This window comes from Ptychodera flava, chromosome 19 (assembly GCF_041260155.1).
Source record: "Ptychodera flava strain L36383 chromosome 19, AS_Pfla_20210202, whole genome shotgun sequence".
Taxonomy (NCBI): Eukaryota; Metazoa; Hemichordata; class Enteropneusta; family Ptychoderidae; genus Ptychodera; species Ptychodera flava.
This window is the reverse complement of record NC_091946.1, coordinates 12,232,497-12,253,654: the sequence shown is the minus strand read 5'-3', so window position 1 is coordinate 12,253,654 and position 21,158 is coordinate 12,232,497. Positions and strand designations below refer to the sequence as shown.

The 21,158-nt window shown below is 37.9% G+C and overlaps 1 protein-coding gene across 1 annotated transcript; it reads left to right on the top strand.

The window, feature by feature from the left end:
- The first annotated feature begins 1,142 nt into the window (after positions 1 to 1,142).
- LOC139118594 (FMR1-interacting protein NUFIP1-like) lies at positions 1,143 to 11,155 on the top strand. Its single transcript, XM_070681996.1, has 8 exons — positions 1,143 to 1,582; positions 2,438 to 2,551; positions 4,825 to 4,967; positions 5,244 to 5,336; positions 5,982 to 6,220; positions 7,325 to 7,453; positions 8,059 to 8,240; positions 9,264 to 11,155. The coding sequence occupies exons 1-8, from the start codon at positions 1,181 to 1,183 to the stop codon at positions 10,038 to 10,040; spliced, it is 2,079 nt and encodes a 692-aa protein (XP_070538097.1). The 5' UTR covers positions 1,143 to 1,180; the 3' UTR covers positions 10,041 to 11,155.
- The last annotated feature ends 10,003 nt before the right edge of the window (positions 11,156 to 21,158 follow it).

Here is a 21,158-nt window from a genome sequence, read left to right as displayed (position 1 = left end):
TGCATTTGATCCAGTTTATTTTTTTCAGAAGAGAGTTTTGTGTGTAATGATATAGCCAGTCCTTTTTCTGTCATCTGGTTAAAATCAAGTCAGCTAAAGTAAATTTTTTTTCGTTTTTCACCCAAACTCAAAGAGGTATGATGATTCCATCTATGCAAGTTTATCATTTTGTTCCTATGGTCTCTTTTGCCAAGTTTTAGAATTCTCATAATTTCTTACATTTCACTAATGAACCAGGCACAAAACAATGTTTGCCATTCAATAAACATGTACCGGTAAATACCAAAGTCCTTGGAAAGGTCTGTGCGCTGCTTGAAAAGTCCTTGAATTCAGACGTCTCAAAAGTTCTTTAGAAGACCTTGAAAGTGAAACTGACTTCTTTAAGTCCACCTGCAATCATCGAAAATAAAAAGTCTTTGAATATTGCTGAAAGTCTTGACATCATGAATTTGAAGTGACTTAGTGCATGGACATTGAAATACACAGCGCACAGTGCAGAGATCTTGGTACATGTGTATAAAGCGGAGTTTAAGGAATGCCATTTGATGAGGGGTCAATGAAACCCATTAACCTTGTTAACATCAAATATCTTGAAATTCTTTCTGATAATCTTCACATTCTAGCCATTAAAACAGCCTTTTATTATTTTATAATTTCTGATGTCCAAAAATTTTCATTCTGGATTATTGGTGTAAAAGAACTTTTCAGGTCCTTGAGCAAGATATGTACTGACTCGAAATTTCATCCTTACAGTGGTGATGATGATGATAAACTCAGAACAAGAAAGCAGTATGCACATAGCCATGAAACCATGTCAGCCGAGACAGCCTGGCAACTCGGTATAAATCTTAAAAATTCAAAAAAACCGGTATACATATGATATCGATATGTGTATTTACAGTAACATATGTTTCAGGTTACAATATATACAGAACCAATGAATTCTTCGTGAATGTAGGCTTTCATTTTAATAAACATGGTAAATTTGACGGTAGTATTCTTTAAAGGAAGGGGAATTTGTCTGAAAAATGTTCCGTCTACTAGAGTTGTTGCAATATGCTCTCGTTTCGCCGATCAAGTGTATTGGCTGATGAGCATAATTAGTAGGTCGCCCTCAACGACATTGACTTGAGCATGTAACCTCTGACCTCTACGATACACGTGCAATTTTGATCTGAGCATGGCGTACGTTTTCCCACCTCCTAACTTCTCGCAACAAATTCAGCCCGGGCAACCAGTACCAGCTCGTCCGCGATTCTCGCCGAAGGATCAACGAGCACCAAAATGTGGCAAACGCTTTGAACAGCGGGATAGCTTCCATAGACAGCCACACAATTTTCGTCAAAGGTCGCCGTCTCAACCTGGATCTACAGTCTTACAAACACAACATCATCAACAAGGACCAGTCTTTCCACCGCCAAATTTCGCCGCAGAGGGATATTTTTGTCAAGACCAAAGGACTCAACAACAATGGCATCAGGGTAGACCATTTAGACACCAGTTTCCTCCCCAGGGGCAAACGTTTCACGGACCTCGGCACCATCATCCCCGAACAGGGCAGTCTCCATCCTCGGCTCAGTGGGTGAGTATTCGGACCGTGTGGTATGTAATACTCACTATAAATACTGAGACTAGAGTGAGAGATACTTTTGTACGTGTACAAACTTAAAACAGGTTAATTGTTCCATGGAATGTAAAGTAGTAAGGTGTAAATGCCCTCCCTATATCACAGTGCCTTCAACATAGAGGCACTGTGCTAAGAATGAGATTCATACAAATTAGTGTGGGTTAAAGACTGAGAACGAACTGAATCGTTTTTGACTCTCCTTTCTCTCAAAGACCAATGCCTGGGAAATGCCGTCTTGGCCCGCTGATCTTCCCTTCTGCTGATATATGTGCCCTTAAAACACTTGGATCCATCCATTGTAAATGTTGATATTGAATAATCAAGGGAATCATGAAAAATCACACATGTCAATGTTGAGCTGTAGACCCCTTAAGTAAAGAACACAGCTGTATATGTACAGTAGTTGCCAGTCTTCCCTTGTAACTCAGTAAAGACATCCAAACAGATTTAACAATTATCAGAGACATTACAGGGATCCAGTTTCACATATTTGAATTTTAATACTCATTTCACTAAGTTTTATTTTACCGGACTTCTCGCCTTTGTTTCTGGCATCTCCAAAATACGGCAAAATTTACTTCAGAACAAGTAGAAATGGCTTCGGAAATTAATATTTATTGGAAATGAATGTTAACAATCAAACTGCACATCCATGAGACAACACACATGAATACAAATGGAACTTGTAAGTTATTGTCTGATCTACAAGACTGCAGTCGATAAAATGGAGCATACTTTTTATAAAAAGTCTGTGTGGTACCAGCAAGTTGCTTTGAATAAAAAAGTCTATTCAAACTGCTTGTCTTTCAGAAGAAGAAGAACAAACCGAAGAAAGAACAAGTATTACCGTTCTACTGTGAAAGCTGTGACAGGGGGTTCAAAACACAAGAAAAAATTGATGAGCATAAAAAGGAACATGTTAAGGTAAAGAAGTGAGCCAAATAAGGCTTTTTGCAAATAGTATCATTGTTCACTTACTAACATGCAGAAATAAATCTTGTCCGCATTTTTAGATTACAGTTTTGGAAATGCAAGAACAACAGAAAGTACAATTTGGTAGTCCACTGCTTAAGTGTTACAATAAAAAATACCAGATATGAACTGTAAATGCTCACGTGTCTCATATATTGCAGTTATGTGTAAATTTGAACCTTTGCCACATGTTTGCAACTTCATTGAAAGTATTATGATCAACATAATGAACAATATTCACCACAGATTAAACTCTATATGCAATTAGCTGAAATAGACATAATTAATTTCTTTGACTACTGTCATTTTATCACCACTTATAGCAAGTGTAATTGCCTTTGGTCAGGTCCTTCAAACTATATATTCCAAACTTTGAAAGCTCATTAGATATGCAATCAATAAATTAGGTGACACGAAAACTTAAGTGCGAAATGACTTTCAATATTGGTATTACCTGGTATAATCATCAATATACATAGCATGTTATGCCAACTTTGATCAAATAAATCCAAGTATATATCCCTAATTAGGAAAGTTCATTAAATACACAAATTAGGAATTAGCTGAAGGAAAAATGCTTAATGCCTTGCAATAATGTTAGCCTACATTATAATATCTTTAATGTACATAACAAGTTTCATCAATTGTGGTCATGTAAATTCAAATATATATCCCTAATTTCAAAAATTCATTAAATATGCAAATTAGGAGCTGGATGAAGTAAAAATGCTTAATGACTTTCAGTAACGTTGTATCATAGTATCTTTAATGTACATAGCAAGTTTCGTCAACTTTGGTCTAGTCAATACAGATAAATACCCCTAATTAGGAAAGTTCATAAAATATGCAAATTAGGAATTGGCTGAAGTAAAAATGCTTAATGACATTTAATAATGTTCTATCATAGTATCTTTAATGTACATAGCAAGTTTCATTAATTTTGGTCATATAAATTCAAATATATATATCCTTAATATCAAAAGGTCATTAAATATGCAAATTAGGATTTGGATGAAGTAAAAATGCTTAATGACTTTCAATAATGTTAAATCATAGTATCCTCAATATGCATACCAAGTTTCGTCAATTTTGATTGAGTAAATTCAGATATATACGCCTAATTAGGAAATGTCATTAAATATGCAAATTGGTAATTATCTTTCACGTCACCCCTTTAATAACTTTCACAGCTGATATATCTTGATGTGATCAACATTTGTAGCAAATCTCATCAAATTGTGTGCAGTCGTTCTCAATGTATATCCGGTTTTTCTAAAATCATTAATTATGCAAATGAGCAAAAAGTAAGCAAGCCACACCCACCAAAAACTAATCAGTTCTTGCCATTTGCAAACTGAATCTATGTACCAGATTTGATTCTGATCTGATGAGCCGTTTTTGAGATATTGAGCACACAGACAGACAGACAGACAGACAGACAGACATCGCTGCGACATATGCTCACGTGTGTAAACACGTGAGCAAAAAATGTGTACATACAGCCTAGACTACTAGCTGTAAAAACAGTCACATGCAATCACTGACAAAATTGGACTGCATTTCAAGCAGTCATGTCCTATGTTAAACGCATGTGGATATACTTAGTAACAAACCTGTAGTCACAAACAGCGCTATTCACTGCATTTTGGAAAGTGAGATAAATCCCATCCTACCCCACCCTGAACATTTTACTACAGCAACTGAATTTCAACAACAGACTGCTGTGTATACCTAAAACTCCAGTTTTATCGTCAAAGTTATGTCAATCATGTAATAAGCAAAACATCTCACTTGATTTCAATTTGTAGAACTGTTAAACCATAAGTAGAGTTTTTTATTGCTTCTATGTGAAGGACTATGAAATCAAGCTCATTTATAAAGTGTAGTAAAATATGTTCTTGTGCATCACAAACATTGCACCCAACTCCTTTCCAGCACAGAAAAGGTAGTCATAAAACTAACTCTCAGCCATGCATGTTCACATATTACTAAGTTGTTAGACTTTCTGCAACAAAACGGGGATTTTTATACGACCAACAAGGACAAATAAGTGTCATTACCAGTCAAAATTCTTCAAATCTGCCTCACCAGAATCAAAAGTGTCCTGATGTTTACTCCCATATCAAATGATCTGATGTGTGTTTTTTGGTCAATTTCCGAGGAGAGCTGCAGTATTCTTCTTAAATGTAATCATGGTTTTGTGTTTGGATCTTCTGTTTTCCCAGTGCAAAGGACCTGAGTGTAAGTTTGAAGCTCACTGGAAGGTGGTCAGAATCCACTTTCAGCATCAACACGGACCTGGAAGTAAGAAAATTGGTCGACTGGAAACAAAGGAGGAGATCGCAAAGTGGAGAGAAGCCAGGAGAAAGTGAGTCAATGGATGTAATCCCAGTGCTGTTGTCAATTAGTGTACAGTCCTTCTCTAAACACAATATGAATTGTGATAGTTATCATTTGTAATATTGAAATGTCAGAAGAAATTTTATTTCAGAAAATATGTAGCACAGACATTACATGTAGCAGTGGCGAATAGGGAACAGCGGTTTCCATGTGCCATTTTACAAAGTGGTTAAACCAGGAAAAGTTCATAATCCTTGAGAAAGTAGTATCTTGTAAAAGTGTCTCACCTTTCAACTTTCCACAGAAATTTTCCCACAGCTGCCAATATTGCAAAGAAAAAGGAAGCTGAGAAAAGACGAGTTGACAGTGGACAAGTTTTGAAAACCAAATCATTTGGGTAAGTCAATATCCAAAAGTATTTAAAGGGGTAGTTCTCAATCCCTGGTTTTTGCATTAGTTCTTGTTGACATTGAGTATCTACATGGTGTTAGCCCTTTTTTTTCCATAGAAATTTTTATCAAGTCGACCAATTTTTTTTTAGATAAAACTGATAAATGACCTGCCTCTTTAAAATCCTGTGCCATTCTTAGTGTTGATCTTCATTGTTGCCTTCATGATCAGTTAGTTGTTGTGTACGTGTCCCTATCTCTTCTTGATCTGTTCACCCCGATTCCCTGTAGACAGGTCCACACTCACCCCATTGATAACAATAGGTTTGGGTCAAACCATGTAGGTGGAAGGGTTAATTTGTACAATGATGTTCAAGTGACACGGAAACAGCAAACAAAAAGAAGAACCTGCAAGATCAACTTCTTTGTAAAATCAAATGAGTGTTTGACTTCTCAGCTCCGTTAGTGTGTGCTGTGGAGATCACAACTATAAGCTTTAGCAGTCAAATGCCGTGTAGATCACAATCTGTTCACTTAACAATATGGTTTGTACGGTTGTGAACATCCATCTTTCACTGTGGTCTCATGAACTCTACATTTGTCTGCAATCACCTACCACCTATAACTGACCTATGTTTTGAAACACTCTGCAGCAAAATGGGCAGACGCCAAAAAGGACAGAATCGTAGAGGCACATTCCATGACGGTCATGCCAGGGGACGCCCCCAGAAAAGATCCCATCCTGGCGATCACAGCAAGCAATGCAAGAAACCTACCAGCCCAGCTAAGAAAGTCAAGTTAGAAGCACAGCATGATGGGAATGATACAACAGCAGCTGTTACACGGTCACATGATTCTGCAGATGACCCGATGTCATACATCCTTGATAAAGGTAGGTAGAATAAGGGCTGATTTTTAACAACATTGCGTTTCTGTCTTTAAAATGCAAAAGTAAATATTTTTCTGAAATATTTGACTTGTATTTGGAAATTATGCTCCGATGGTGATGTAAAGGTATTTTCAATATGACCAATGCTAAAATGGAAACCATTAAAATCTCCCCAGCAGTAACACAGTCATAAAACAAAATGTGTGAGCAGCTGCTGATATCTCACATGCATTGCAATGCTAAGTAACTAATCAACAATCGTGATCAGTGCTGCTTAGCTCATGGTCCAAAAATATGACTGTGAACGGTGCTGGGTTATATAACACAAGAATAAATATTTAGGAAATGATGCCTGGCTGAAGGAAACTTGGTGATGTTGAATATAACACTGGAAGTTTCCAAATTGTAATTGTAAGTGATGGCAAGTTATCATCCTTTGAATTGATCTCTGAAACATTTTCCAGCCATAGAGGGATTTTGCATTGGACCGAAATTGCCAGCAGTGACAACAACAGAACTATTCAGGACCTTAATACACAATGTGCATTTGTACCCTTGTCGTCCTTTTGCCAAGATGTACAAAAAGTGATGAGCATGCAATGGTGACTTCTCTTGATACATGTATGGTTTTATCAGTCTTTTCCACAGCTTGGAAAAACAGAAGTGTGGCCTATTTCCATAACAATGCATAATTTATGAATTCTTTTGTGTATGGTTCGTTAATACATGTATATGAATCGCTCAAAAAAAGGGATTGGCCCAACCCTCAAAATCCTGAGGTGAACCCTGGTTTTGATGAAATACAGGGGATGCAATAGTGATTGCGTGGAATGTTCTATAAAACGAGGAATGGAACATAGAATATTTCAACCTTTGCAGCTAGATCAAAGTTTAGATTCCAGTACGTGAGAAATAACATCCTTTTCAGAAAACATGTAAAGTATGGGACATTCTGATGCAAACTGTGGAATTAATATGATCCTTTGGCTATAATTATTAATTATTCACATCTCTGTTTGGAAAATTATTTGATCCCCATAAATGCCAGCAGTGGTGACATAACGCTTGATGAGAATTCCATTAATTGTGTACATCTCTGTGTATCAGATTCCAGTGATGACGGAGCAGAAAGGAAGGAACACTCGCCACAGAAGGTAACTGGTCTATCCGCACTGGGAGTGCTTGCTGCCAACTATGGCAGTGATTCTGAAGCGAGTAATGAAGAGCCCATTGAAGGTATTGCTTGCTTCAAGATTTCAGGCATTCTTGATCCCCACAAGGACCCCCCAAACAGTATGTTTCCTCCCCCTTCCTCACCCCCCTCCAACCTTCAGTCCAGCACTATACTTGGATGACTGATAGGCTTTCTAGGAAACAAGTGTATGTGTATGATGCACAATGTAAAATTCTCTTTGGACAGTAAATGTAGTTTCATGCCAATGGGTCTGTCTTTCTGCCTATCCACTTAAAATGAACTCTCATGAAAAAAAGGCAAAAAAATAGTATGTATAACCTCAAGTAATATGCAAGTTTCCTGTGCACTGTGCATTGAAGTTGCAAGTTAACTTCAGTGAGCACTGTAATATGCAGACATGAAATCAGCTTTCAAGATTCAGGAAATGTAAATTTAATACTTGTTAACTTACCAGTTGTCTTTTGTATTCAGCATACTGAGCTTACATGCACGTCATAGAGATTGTGTCATTTTACTTCTATGTATGCATGGCAGTGTATTTTATCCACTGTATGGCTCAGCATCATCGACAATGATAGTTTTGAAATTCAGTCTGTTGTTAAATTGCTTTTGTTTGCCATAAAACTATTCACATTTCAATTCCTAGTAAAATCTCAGCCCAAGCCGACGGAAGACATACAACCACAGCAGCAGGGGAAGTGGAGCAAAAGACAAGGAAGAAGAAACTGGAAAAGAGAGAGAAAGCAAACACAGCAAGGAAAGAGTAAAAATCAGATGGGTAGGGGAGCACTCAGTGGAGCAAAGAGAAAACCAACACTACTGGAAATGGTATGTGAATTTAAATCATGCATTTACAGTTTTGAAGTCTAACCTGTGCAAATAGTATTTTATTTTTCATCCAGACTTTTGTGGTCATACATTATGACCTGTAGTTATTTGAGGTCATTCCCCCCATCCAATACTAGCATTTCTTTCATCATTTAGATTAAAGGTATACTGTCCCCAGTTCCAATTTTGCCACGGTTACCAAGGAAAGAGAAAATCTAACCAATCACAGATTTTAAGCATGTGGCCGCTTTTTAAAAACAGCGCCCTCACATGGACATTTTGAATACCAAGGAATGCCCCTTTGACCATATATGGGCATATTTAGATTACAGATGACTGTATACCTTTAATACCCTTTTCCCGAAATGGCTAAAGTTTGCATTTGTCAGATTGAGATTTGTCAAAAGAGGTTCTTGGACAATTTACCCCCAGACCCTTGCCCTAACCATATACCGTTTCTGTGTAAGTGGTAAATGTCCCACGGGGGGTAACCCTCCTGATATTGTTGAAGATATGCCCAATCCCTGGAGTTCTGTATGCATCAGTGTCACCCATGCTCAGAGTTATTGGCAATCAAAGCCTGAATATGGAATTTAGTTTTGTGGCCATAAGGTTTTGTTTTCTTGACATACTGTACTAAGTGATGGTGCTACAGGGTGTCAATTCAAGTCCTGATAATGACTTCTCATAGTTATATAATCCATTTTAACCTATATTTTCCGTGTATTTAGAGTTGTTCTGAGTAAAAAGAGCATGTTTTTAAAAAATCAACTCGTTGAAAAATTGGATGTGATGGAAACCAAATAATCTTGCATTTAAATCCATGTATAATTATTCTATGCAGAACTTTGCCAAGATTGAAAAAAAAATGTACCAAAACATAACATCATGAATGTTTAATTAAATAACACACATTTAATTGACATGCACATGGCCATGATATGACCACATCCATACAATGTTCGTTTCATTTAGGACATTATGTATTTTTGTGATGACATTGTATTCTTTTTCTGTTGTCAGTTGTTGGCCCCTGAAATCAGACATGAGAGGAATGTTGTACTCCAGTGCGTCCGCTACATCCGGAAGAATCATTTCTTCAATGTTGGTAAGCCGTCTACAGAACAAGCACCACACACAAGTTCAAAAGAAGCTGACAGCAAGGGTCATGCGAGTTACGTTGAACACCAAGTTCAGGGCATTGAGAGGGCTGGAGAAAATAGAGAGAGGGAAAAGGTTTTGGAAATGTTTGCTTATCACAATGTGGAAAGTGATGCTGGTGAAATTAAAGTGAAAAAGAAGAGCGATTATGGACTGACTGAGATTGGAGATGTCGGTGAAATAGAGGACAAGAAAATCAATGAAAGGAAATCAACAGAGCTTGGTGATTGGACGGACAACACTGAGAGACAGACTGACAGAGCAAGCAGAGAAACAACTGTTCTTGGCAAGCACAAAACTACTATTAACAAAAATGATAAAAATGGAGAGAAAGTGTGTAATGAAGAAAAATATGAAGAAGCCCACCGACAGAAGAATGAAGGTTCTGCTGATGGTGAACAGGAAGCCAAGAGAACCAATGTTCGTACAACTGACGAGGAACCCAGTTTCCGAGAAGACCTTCATGAAGAGACGAGCAAAGAGAAGGATGAAGAGACCTTTGAGGGCAAACAGAAAAGTGAGATACTTGGCAGAAAGTTTGGGACAGGCGAAACTGTTGCAGAACTTTACATACTCAGTAGAGATGCCTCCAAGAGTGCCAGTCAGACTGCTTGCACATCAGGGCCGTCAGAGAGGTGACCAAACAAGTTGACAGTGTTATCAATAAAAAAAAGCATTGCTCATCATGAGTCAGCATTCTTTTGTCAGGAAGGACATTTACAAAATTAAAAATATTTCATCCAGTTCTGTGCCATTTTATGATAGTGATAAACATGTCAAAAAATATATGGAATCATAAAAGATTGCACAACAAAACTACAACACACTTCAAAACTCCGTGAATGTATCACGGACATTTGCAATAGTGATACATAGTCCGTCAGTCATACATGTACTCTATATACTACCAGCGGATTTTTGTTCTGTTTGGCTCGATGCTTCCCTTACTTGTCAAAAATTAATGTGATACTATTGTCATAGAGCAGTTTATTTATACCACAGTTACCGTATCATTTTTGCTGTACTCATATATACAGTATGTCAGGACATCTTTAAAGGGAGGGGGTCATTGGAACTGCACGTGTGCAACTTTCTTGTTTACAGACAATGTATTTCATGCATGATAACTAGATGCATCACATCAACGTAGCTTCAGCATTTAAATTGTATGATATTCATTGTCAACAAACATGTTTCGACTTTCATCAATCGCCAACATACCCTAGATACAGTTAGAGATCCAAGCAACCTTTGAGCGGAGTTCTGACGACCCCCTCCCTCTAATGGGTCAGTGTCAGCTAGATGTTTCACATTAGGAAGTTAGGACCTGTTGTTATTCAGTGATACCCGACTTACAAACTGTACTGCCTGAAAATTTGTACTATCGCCGAAGCAGTCTGATATGATAGCAAAATGGGCATTGCATTGTGGCCATGTCAATATTTATCCCCAAGAAGTAAATCTGGCCATGGAGAGGAAAAAGTTTCCTTTGTAATAAAACAATATCCATTGTGAAGACTTACAACATTCATTAGTGTTGAGTAGTAGATTTTGAGGCACTTTCAGAATGTGATCAGAATATTTTGATGGAGAGGCAGTGATGCTGGGAGTTGACAAGTGAGCATGGTTTTAAATAGGGCGCCCTCAGGTGACTCACCTTTGCCAGACAAGCGGTTGCCTTCCTTGAGACAGTAAGGATTGACTTGTAACTGCTTTAGTGACCAACTTCTAATAAAAAGAGTGCACCAAAAACACCCAAAGTAGCAAGTGACATAATTTTTCCATACATTCTTATCCTTATTCTGACCAATGTACCCAACTTGGTAGCAAATATGTTTATTGGTCCATTCCACCCAATTTAAAATCATAGTCTACTTGAACCAAAGCGAGTTGTTCAAGGGTAATGTAAGCATGTGCATTCAGTACATTCTTGATCCAATCTGAATAGACAGTTATGTTGCCTATTCATATAGCAAACACAGCAGCAGTCAAAACCTGTCTGCTAAATCTCATCACCTCACTATGGATTTCTTAACACCCTTGGCTGAAATCAATGCAGTCAGCTGTCTTCAGCACAGTATCTGCAATGTTTTGTGTCAACATAAAAATGGGTCACCAATGAAATTGTATAAATCACTCAAGAGGAGCTGTTTGTCTCGGACAACTTTGCAGAGAAGTGGCTACAAACTTCGTATTTTAATACTTTGCAGTATCTGATAGTCCTTTCTCAGAAATTAGCTCTGAGCAATTTGACTGGCCTTGTAGGAGGTGTTCAGATTCAGCTAATCTATACTGATTTCTTATCCACTCTTTGCCAGGTTAGTACTGTCTCTGTGAACAAAGTCCCGGCGACCCAGATTGGGCTTTGTCCATCTGTCCTCCCACTCAGACATCTCAGACATGCTAAGGTCAATTTCTTTCAAACTTGGCACAAGGGTCATAGATTATGGCATACTTATGCACTTCATTAAATGATCCAATATGGCTGCCAGGTCATATATCGCTTGATTACCCTCCTATATCTCTTAATTATCCTCTTTGCTTGCTTTTTTTATGTCTAAAGTCATTATTGAGACCACAGGGCACTGCTGACATTATTCATCTAGAAGTTATGAATATGATCAATATATATCATGTATTAAACTTTTTTCATTATAGAAGCCTTACCTCTGTCGCATGTGTGAGTATTATAGTATTTCAAAGAAAACTGTTTATATCTATTAATTACCCTCCCTTATCTCCTTCATTAATTTGTTCTGCCAATCAACAGCCCAGGGTTTATCGCCCTGACGAAATAACTTGTTATTATGAGCTGCTAACGAGTTATTTGGTCAGGGCGATACACCGCCCACGTTGGTGATCTGCAGAACAATTTAATAATGGGGATTTGGGAGGGTAATTGAGAGATATAAACTGTTTTCTTTGAAATGCTATGCAGAGATAGCGAGGGTAAAATAATACCCACACGCGGCACAGGTAAGGCTCGTATAATGAAAAAAGTTTAATACATGACATCTATGGATCATATTCATAACTTCTAGACGATCAATGCCAGCAGTATCGCGTGTTTAGATACGCCAACGCTGATTTCTTTCAAACTTGGCACAGTATACACTGTGACTTACATGTGCACATAGAATTATTCTATGGTGAGAGGTCGAGTCAGTATTTTGAGGGCAAACAGAAAAGTGAAATAGTTGGCAGAGAGTTTGGAAAAGGAGAAACTGTTGCAGAATTTAACGCACCAGAGATGCCTCCAAGAGTGCCAGTCAGAGTGCTTGCATATCAGGGCCATCAGAGAGGTGACCAAACAAGTTGACAGTGTTTTCAATATAAAAGCATTGCTCATCATGAGTCAGCATTCGTTTGTCAGGTCATTTATAAAATATTTCATCCAGTTGCATAGCATTTTTTGATAGTGACAAATATGTTCACAATGTCAAAAAAAACCATATGGAATCATAAAAGATTGTACAATGAAACTACAACACACTTCAAAAGTCTGTGAAAGTATCGTGTGTATTTGTAGTTGTCATACATAGTCCGTCAGTCATACCGTATTTACTACTGGTGGATTTTTATATTGTTTGGCTAGGCACTGCCCTTTAACAAAATTAACTCGATGTTATTGTCCTTGTGCAGTTTAGTCATACCATAGCTATAATTGCATTTTTGCAGTACTTATATATAAGCTATGTCAGGACATCTTTATATAATGGGTTAGTGTGAACAAGATATTGCACATCAGGAAATTTGGACCCCTCGTCAAAATCATTCAATGGTTCGTGATTTCCAATTTGTACTATCGTCAAAGCAGTCTGATATGGTGACAAAATGGACATTCCATTGTGGCAATGTCAAAAGTTAACCTCAAGAAGTGAATCTAGCCATGGAGAGGAAAACGTTTCCAGTTTAATAAAATAATATGCACTTATCCATTATGAAGAACCGACATTTCATATTAAAGTATGAGTGGCTGATATGAGGCACTTTCAGGGTGTCTTCAAATATTGTAATGGAGAGGCAGTGATCATTGCTGGTGGTTGACCAGTAAGCGTGGTTTTAAAGTGGGCGCCCTCAAGTGACTCAACTTTGCCAGGCAAACGGTTGCCCTTCTTGAGACAGTAAGGGACTGGTCAGTTTCTTCGGCCGGGGAGCGGTGGATTCATGGGGGGGGGGGCACCCTGTTTTTTGACTTCGGTGATAGGGGGGTCACCATGTATTTGAAATGCCCAGTAGGGGGGTCAGCTTGTTTTTGAATTTCGACATTGGCTCATACTTGGCTAAAATGCATTGTGCCAGCCACAAATTTCATCATTCAGTTGCATTTTTTGGGCGTGCCCTTCGGGCGCGTAACTTTAATGATAATCAGACATTTATCAGAGATATCTAAGCTTATATGTTTAAAGTTTTTAGGCGCGCCCTTCGCAGCCACTTTTTGCCATCGGCAAAAAATATTCCACCTCCCCCCCCCCCGGCCGAAGAAACTGACCAGTCCCTAAGGATTATTGAACACCCGACAGTTTAAAACTGATTGACCGACTTCTTATAAAAAGAGTGCACCAAACATCAAAGTAGCATGTGAAATAATTTTTCATTATCCTCACTCTGATCAATATTACACTTGGGACCAAATAAACTTATATTTATCGGTCATTCCACCAAATTATAGTGACTTAAAATTATAGTTGACTTGAACCAAAGCGATGTTATTCAAGGATAATGTAAGCATGTGCATTCAGTACATTCTCGATCCGATTCGAACGAACAGTTATGTTGCCTGTTCTGACATATAGCAAAGACAGCAGTCAAAGCGTCTGGGCTAAATCCCATCACCTCATTACGGATTTCTTAACATCCTGGGCTGGAATCAATGCAGTCAGTCATGTTTTCAGCACAGTATCTGCAATGATTTAGTGTCAACATGAAAATAGGTCACCAATGAAATTATATAAATCACTCAAGAGGAGCTGTTTGTCTCGAACAACTTTGCAGAGAAATTCGACCGGCCTTGCAGAAGATGATCAGATCAGCTATATGTAATCTGTACTGATTTCTTATCCACTCTCTGCCACGCGAGTACTGTTTATTGGTCTCTGTGGACAAAGTCCGAGGAGACTTTCAGATTGGGCTTTGTCCATCTGTCCTCCTCCTGAGATATCTCAGACATACCATGGTCAGTTTGGCAAAAGAGCCATATTCTATGACATACATATGCACATCATTAAACAATCCAATATGGCTCTGATGGCAGCCAGGCAGCCATTTGTTTGCTTTTTTTCTAAAGCCATTGCTCAGACATGCCGACAATGATTTTTTTTTCAAGTTTGGCCTAGAGATAATATACTGTGACTTACATATGTACATAGAATTATTTCATGGTAAGAGCCGCGTTCAAAAAATAATGGTGAGGGCGGCTGGAGGAATCGCGATTGAAATCTTATTTTTTTTCAGATCCCCCCTCAATACCCTCAAAAATTTTCAAGTCCCCCCCCCCAAATTACCATATATTAGGAATGCACGTAGAGTAAAAATAAACATGTAATGTGTCGTTCTGCACGGAGATGTTCAACACTACCTCTTATCAGCAGGTTTAGAGCCATATACCTAGGGCAAGTTCTTAAATTGATTCATTTTTAAATGCATCAGTGGACTTTTTGGATTTCTCAGTCTAAGCCGACTTGAGTTTATCCAACTCTGGCCAGTTCAATGGCACCAGCTGAAAAGCAAACAAAATGACAATCATGAAAGAGTTATGCAAATTGTGTACATTTAACCAAATTGTGAAAAAATGAGCACAGTGACCTACCGAAAATTTTTCAAAAGTACAAGACATATACAACTTAGATGCCACTTACAAAAGTTTTACAAAATTGACAATACTGGAAGGTTAAAATATTCCATGAAATTAATGTTTTAATCTCAGAAATTTTGGGTGTAATAATGGCAAATTTGATAAAAAATAAATGATTCCATTTAGTCACACATTTTTCCATTTAAATTAGAGTCTTTACTGTTCAAAGTTTTACTTTTGTGTTATTGGTACAATGAGATGTGAAAATTTCATTCACTGCATGAACTTGAAATGAATGGTTTTATATATTGATTTTTTAAGTGATTTTAGAAAAACTGACTTTTCATCGTACATTTGTATAAGATCAAGTATGGTGACCACATCTTTTTTCTCTAATATTTGATTGTTCTCATATGCCAAAATTCAAAAATCCATGGTAACTGTTAGACCCCTAGTCTTCTAGTGTTGCTCTCTGCCTGGATCTTGTGTACAAGTAGATGTATGTTTCACTGTCAATTGAGTGTCCTATGGCTGACCGAAACTCTTCTTTAACTTCATCAGAGTCAGAGCTACATGTATCACTGTCACTGCCAGTATGTAGTAGCAGGGCAGTAGTTTTATTAAGTAAACTTTTTATTTTGACAATATTTTTGTTCAGTTTGTACAATTGCGTTCTTGTCCTACTCCCTACAGCATGTTGAGCTGTCAAATATTCAGCTTGCCAACACAGCCTACGTGTACTGTGCATTTGTATCATTCAATTATCACCAATATTTAAACAAACGGGCTTTGTTGACAAACTGAATAGTTTTTTTTTCAGTATGCTGTAGAAAGACACCAAGAAACTGTGTTTGATACATTGCATAGAAATATTGAAAAATTATCAAAAGTTGCAGCTCCTGCCCCCATTAGCCTACACGGCAAACTTGTTTTATGAAAATTTAATGGCATTCATACATTTTTAGAGTTTTCCGAGATTAAAGACATCAAATGTGACAAAACGGTTCTAGATTTTGTTTAATTATTACTAACATTAGAACCATTGGACGACATCAAAATGTTGCAATGGGAGTCAAAATATTTTCAGGTCCCCCCGCCCTATAGGCAGAGCAAAACTTTAAAGTCCCCCCTCGACTACCCCAACATTTTCGAATCCCCCCCCCTGTATTCCTCCAGCCCCTCACCATTTTTTTGAACGCGGCCTAAGAACTAGTATGCATATGGTTGTTGCCAGTTGATCATTTTGTTCAGATTTTTACATGTCTCAAGCATTACACAGAAGTGTCATGATTCTTGTCTTTCAAATTTGCCACAGGGACAGCACAAAGTCATCATGACATATCTGGGGGGGGGGTTATAGATCGGGATCTATCCGTCCGTCTGTCCACACACATATCTCAGATATGCCCAGGTCTATTTCTTTCAAACTTAGCACAAGGATAATGCACCAAGCATACATATGCATATCAATTTGTCTTGTGATATGATCCAGTATAGCCACCCAGCGGCATTTTTTCCCGTTTTTTTTTCATGTCCAAAGTTATTACTTGAACATACCTTGAGGGGGCGGTTGTTTGTTTTTGGTCTTTTGAGGGTGCTGTAAAAGGAATGTCTAAATATCCTCAAAATAGCCGTATTGGTCAAGAAAAGTGGGACTCTGGCTGGAATCGCCAAAGAAGCAAGCTGTTGAATATAGAGACGTGTTCACCAAACTTATGGTAGTAGTAAGGTATTTTTCCTTTTTGTGACGAATAAGAATTTTTTACACCATTTTATTGAAAAATTAACCATCCATGTAACTAAAGTATGACCCTGACCTATAAATGAACTCATGCGCAGCAGTGCATTGTCCTGGGCCTGCTGAGTCAGGTCCTGGACTTGCGCAATACACTAGCTATGACTCACTGGGTAATCTCCCTAACAGAACAGTATTCTATTACCGGATGGAAGGGAGATCATTTGTTAGATAGATTCTGACTGTGCTGCAGCTCTGCACCGTTCCAGTGTCCATTCTGGAGGTGGATGTAAGTATATACTCGTTTTCTAGTTGTGTGAATTTACTACGTTTTTCCTACGCCTATCGGAGCGAGATTTTCACCTATTTTATTCCCTCCCATACAGTAACCGTTCCGATCTTGAACACTGTTGCGCAATACCCCTATCGGGACGTTTCCAGCAGGGACTTTCCAGGAACTTTCGCAATACCGTTCCAGTTGCTTAGCAACTTGTCACGTGGTTTCAGAGGTCTGAAAGTCTACAGTTTTCAGAAACATTTTCTACAGAATTTTTCTGAATCTAACTTTCATATCCATTCAATCCATAATGTCTTAGGTATCTTTCCAGAGGTGGACTAAATCCTTCTTGTTTTTGAATTTCTAGCGCCTGATGAAATATGTCCTGAATAAGTTCTGACTCGTTTTCTGTTGTTGCACCTTTTTCTTGTATTTGAGTAAACAACTGCTTATATTGCACATAATAATGTTTATACTTCTCTCTTCTTTTTGATACTCCCGTTTTCCCTTGTATTACATCAATAACGACACCTGGTATAGGAGTTAAGGCTAACAGTACCGGAACTGTCGGAATTGCCGCTATTACAGCAGAACTTACAAGAATTCCTTTAGTAATATTAAGAGCCATATCAATTCGACCCATTAATTTATAACTTCGTCGATATGCAGCACTTGTTCTTTCTATATAATCAGCCAATTGTTCAACGCTTTCAACAACTGAGATGTGCATTTTTACTGTATATGTAAGGGATGATAAAAAATAATTGTAGTAATATAGAAATACAATATGGCAGAAGGAGGAGAAGATATACCACTCCAGGATTTCGATGATGCAAATTTAAATGATGATGACGCTACTGCTGAAACATTCTTTATAGACGATGATAATGCCCTTGCAGAAGCTGATCCTTTCCTTGCTAGCCCGCAGGTGGGTCGTTTGACTGAACTTAGAGTAGATAAAAAATTAAGAATGATTAATCAATTCTTAGACTATAATGAAATTACTGATCCGGATGCACTAAATGTATTGGCTACGGAATCTGAGATTAGGGACGAAAAGCTGTATTATAAAGACCTCAAGCTGTCTAAAGATAGAGGAGGTGGATTTTATAAGCTCACCACATTAAGGAGTAAAGGAGGAACTGCATTTATTAGAGAAGTATTAGGAGGTCGCTCTAGCGCAGAGCCCGAATATGTGAGTCGTGCATTGTATTCTGTAGATGTGGAAAACGATAAAATACCGGCTGAGAAGATGACGCCAAAAGACATGGGTATATACAAAGATAAACTGACAGAGTTACGGCAAGATGCTTCTGGTAATGCAGATAAAATACAAGCTTTTGAAAATAAAATCGAACAATGGAACAATCTAAACCCAGAATATAGAGCTATTAATGATGAATTAAGGATTGCGAATATGCGTCTTGGCGAGCTTAACAATGAAAAAGTTAAAATAAGGCTAGAGAAAAGAGAAGTTGAAAAACAGTTAAAGGAAATTCCTGAAGATCACACCCAAGGAAAAGAAAAAGCCAAGAAACTACTAGCTGAACTCATAACAAGAGAAGCTAAAATTGTTGATCGAATTGAATACGAACATGGTAAGATCAGTGAGGCACGTGAAAGTCTAGCTACGACTAGGTCTCTTCGTGATGTAATTTCCGATCCAGAATTGTCACTCAGGCTGAAGCTGACAGAGTTATTTAAACGAAATGGTATTACAATAGCTGCAATACTGACTGCCCTTGGAATGACAATATCAACAATTGCCCTGGCTGTGACTAAAGGAGGAGGAGGGGGAGCAGGAACTGGAGCAAACACAGGTGGTTCAGGTCCGCCCAAAGTATATACAAAAGCGAAAGAAATTGTAAAGCAATTTGGCGAATGGTTAAAAACCTTGGCCGCAAAAAGTGCTGCTGCAATACCAGGTTTAATCGGCTCCCTTGTCAGTTTTCTATTAAAAACAGCGGGATCGGTGGTCGGATTTGTTGGAGAACAGCTATGGATATTTTTGACTGGATTAACATTAGTCATTATAAATAAAATTATGTATTGATACAGAGTCTAATAAATTCTGAAGACGACTCCGTTGGAATAAAATAAAATTATGTTATTTATATATTGATATATCACCCCCTACGGAATCGGCATGTTTGGTGAAAAGAATATTGCAAAGTTTCTTTCTAAAAATAAAGACCTGTTTGGTTTCTCTGTCGAATTGGAATGGTGCAAACTTCGGCGGGTAAATCGCCATATCCTTCGAGCAAATCCAGGTGTTCGACTCAAAGATGATAATCTGTATCATAACATTTTAGCTTTCATTAAAGAATGTCAAAAGACTAACTTCTTTAAGCGACTAGAATTCATAAACGTCTTTCAGGAGATTGACAATGATGAAATGGAAGTCCAACATCTCCCAAGAATATGGGTCCTTCGATTGATTCGCGACACAGGCAATCGATTTATCTTTCAGGCAGACGGAAATATTTATGTAAAGATGTGATTTTTTCTTCTAAGTCATTATATACACGAAGTGAAACTTAATTTTCTTTTTTCTTCTACTATATACATTACACGAAAATGGGGTACGATAGAACATTATTACCGAGTTTCAGCAACCGAATACCGAAGGGAACGAAGTCATATAGAACTCATCATGTGGTTGCTCATAATCCAACTGTGGCAGATCCAGGTCAGACACTTATCATACGATGTCCGAAGTTAGAAAGCGGAGTAGTACTAGTTCCAGATACTTTCGACCTGGTTTTTGATATCGAAGTAATGGGACATGAAGATAACCGAGTAGTACAAAATGTTGCAAAAAATTTGGTGGAGCGTATGAAACTCACATTTGAGGGTCAGGCACTTTTCGATTTGAGTAAATATAACCTTATTGAATGTTATCGTGATCTCTTCAAACATAAAAAAGAGAGAACGAACATGACACTGTACGGAATTCAGAACGAAAATCTAAGAAAAATGAGAAGTGACGCGTTCAATGCAGATCACGATGTCCATGACGATAATTTACTTTTCGACACATATAAAAGAAAATATGCTATTCGTCTCACTCATCCTCTCATAACAGGCCATGGGGTTGCATATCCAAAAGAGTTAGGGAGTCATATCGAATGGCAAATTACGCTTGCACCCGCCTCCCAATTACTTGTCAGTAATAATGTTGTTACAGCCAATTATAAATTAAAAAACATTCAAATGGAATACGAAACAATAACTGACCCCGACCTCGCGAGACAAACTGCTGGTTATTACAACAGTGGGAAAAGTTTTCTCTACGAGCATATACATTATTTTAGAATAATCCAATTCAAAGAATCGGACACGGTTATCAATGAAAATGTGAATGTACCACGACGTAGCATTAGAGGTATCGCTATACTCTTCACTAAAAATCAGAATCAGACAGAACTGAACAGTGAACTTTTCTTTAACCCATCCATTGAATCTGTGTCTGTAATGATTGAAGGCATTGCAAATAAAGTGTACGCTCAGAAGATGATACCAAGACAATTTTGGCGAGAGGTGCGACGGTATTTTGCTGAAGATAAAGATTGGTGTGAAATTGATATAGATGAGGTCGATTATTTGAAGAATAAATTCTGTCTGTTTATCGATCTGCGTAGCTTTAAAGATATTGAGTTTCATGGAAATGGTCTTAGAGTAATGAACACAAAGGACGGAATTCAACTTGAAATTCTGAAGAAAGACACCTCAGTTAAGGGTGCCGACGACGCTCGCGATGACAATATATTTGCCCACATTTATGTTATTAGCGATGCCCAGGTCACTGTTGAAAATAGTAGATTAAAGTCTTTACAATTTTAACCATGACCCGTCATTCCTATCGGCCGTGTTTCTGCCAGCCATTCGCCCGTGTCCGGATTGTATAACTGCACACGCTTGATATCATTTGGCGCCATCATAATTTTACTA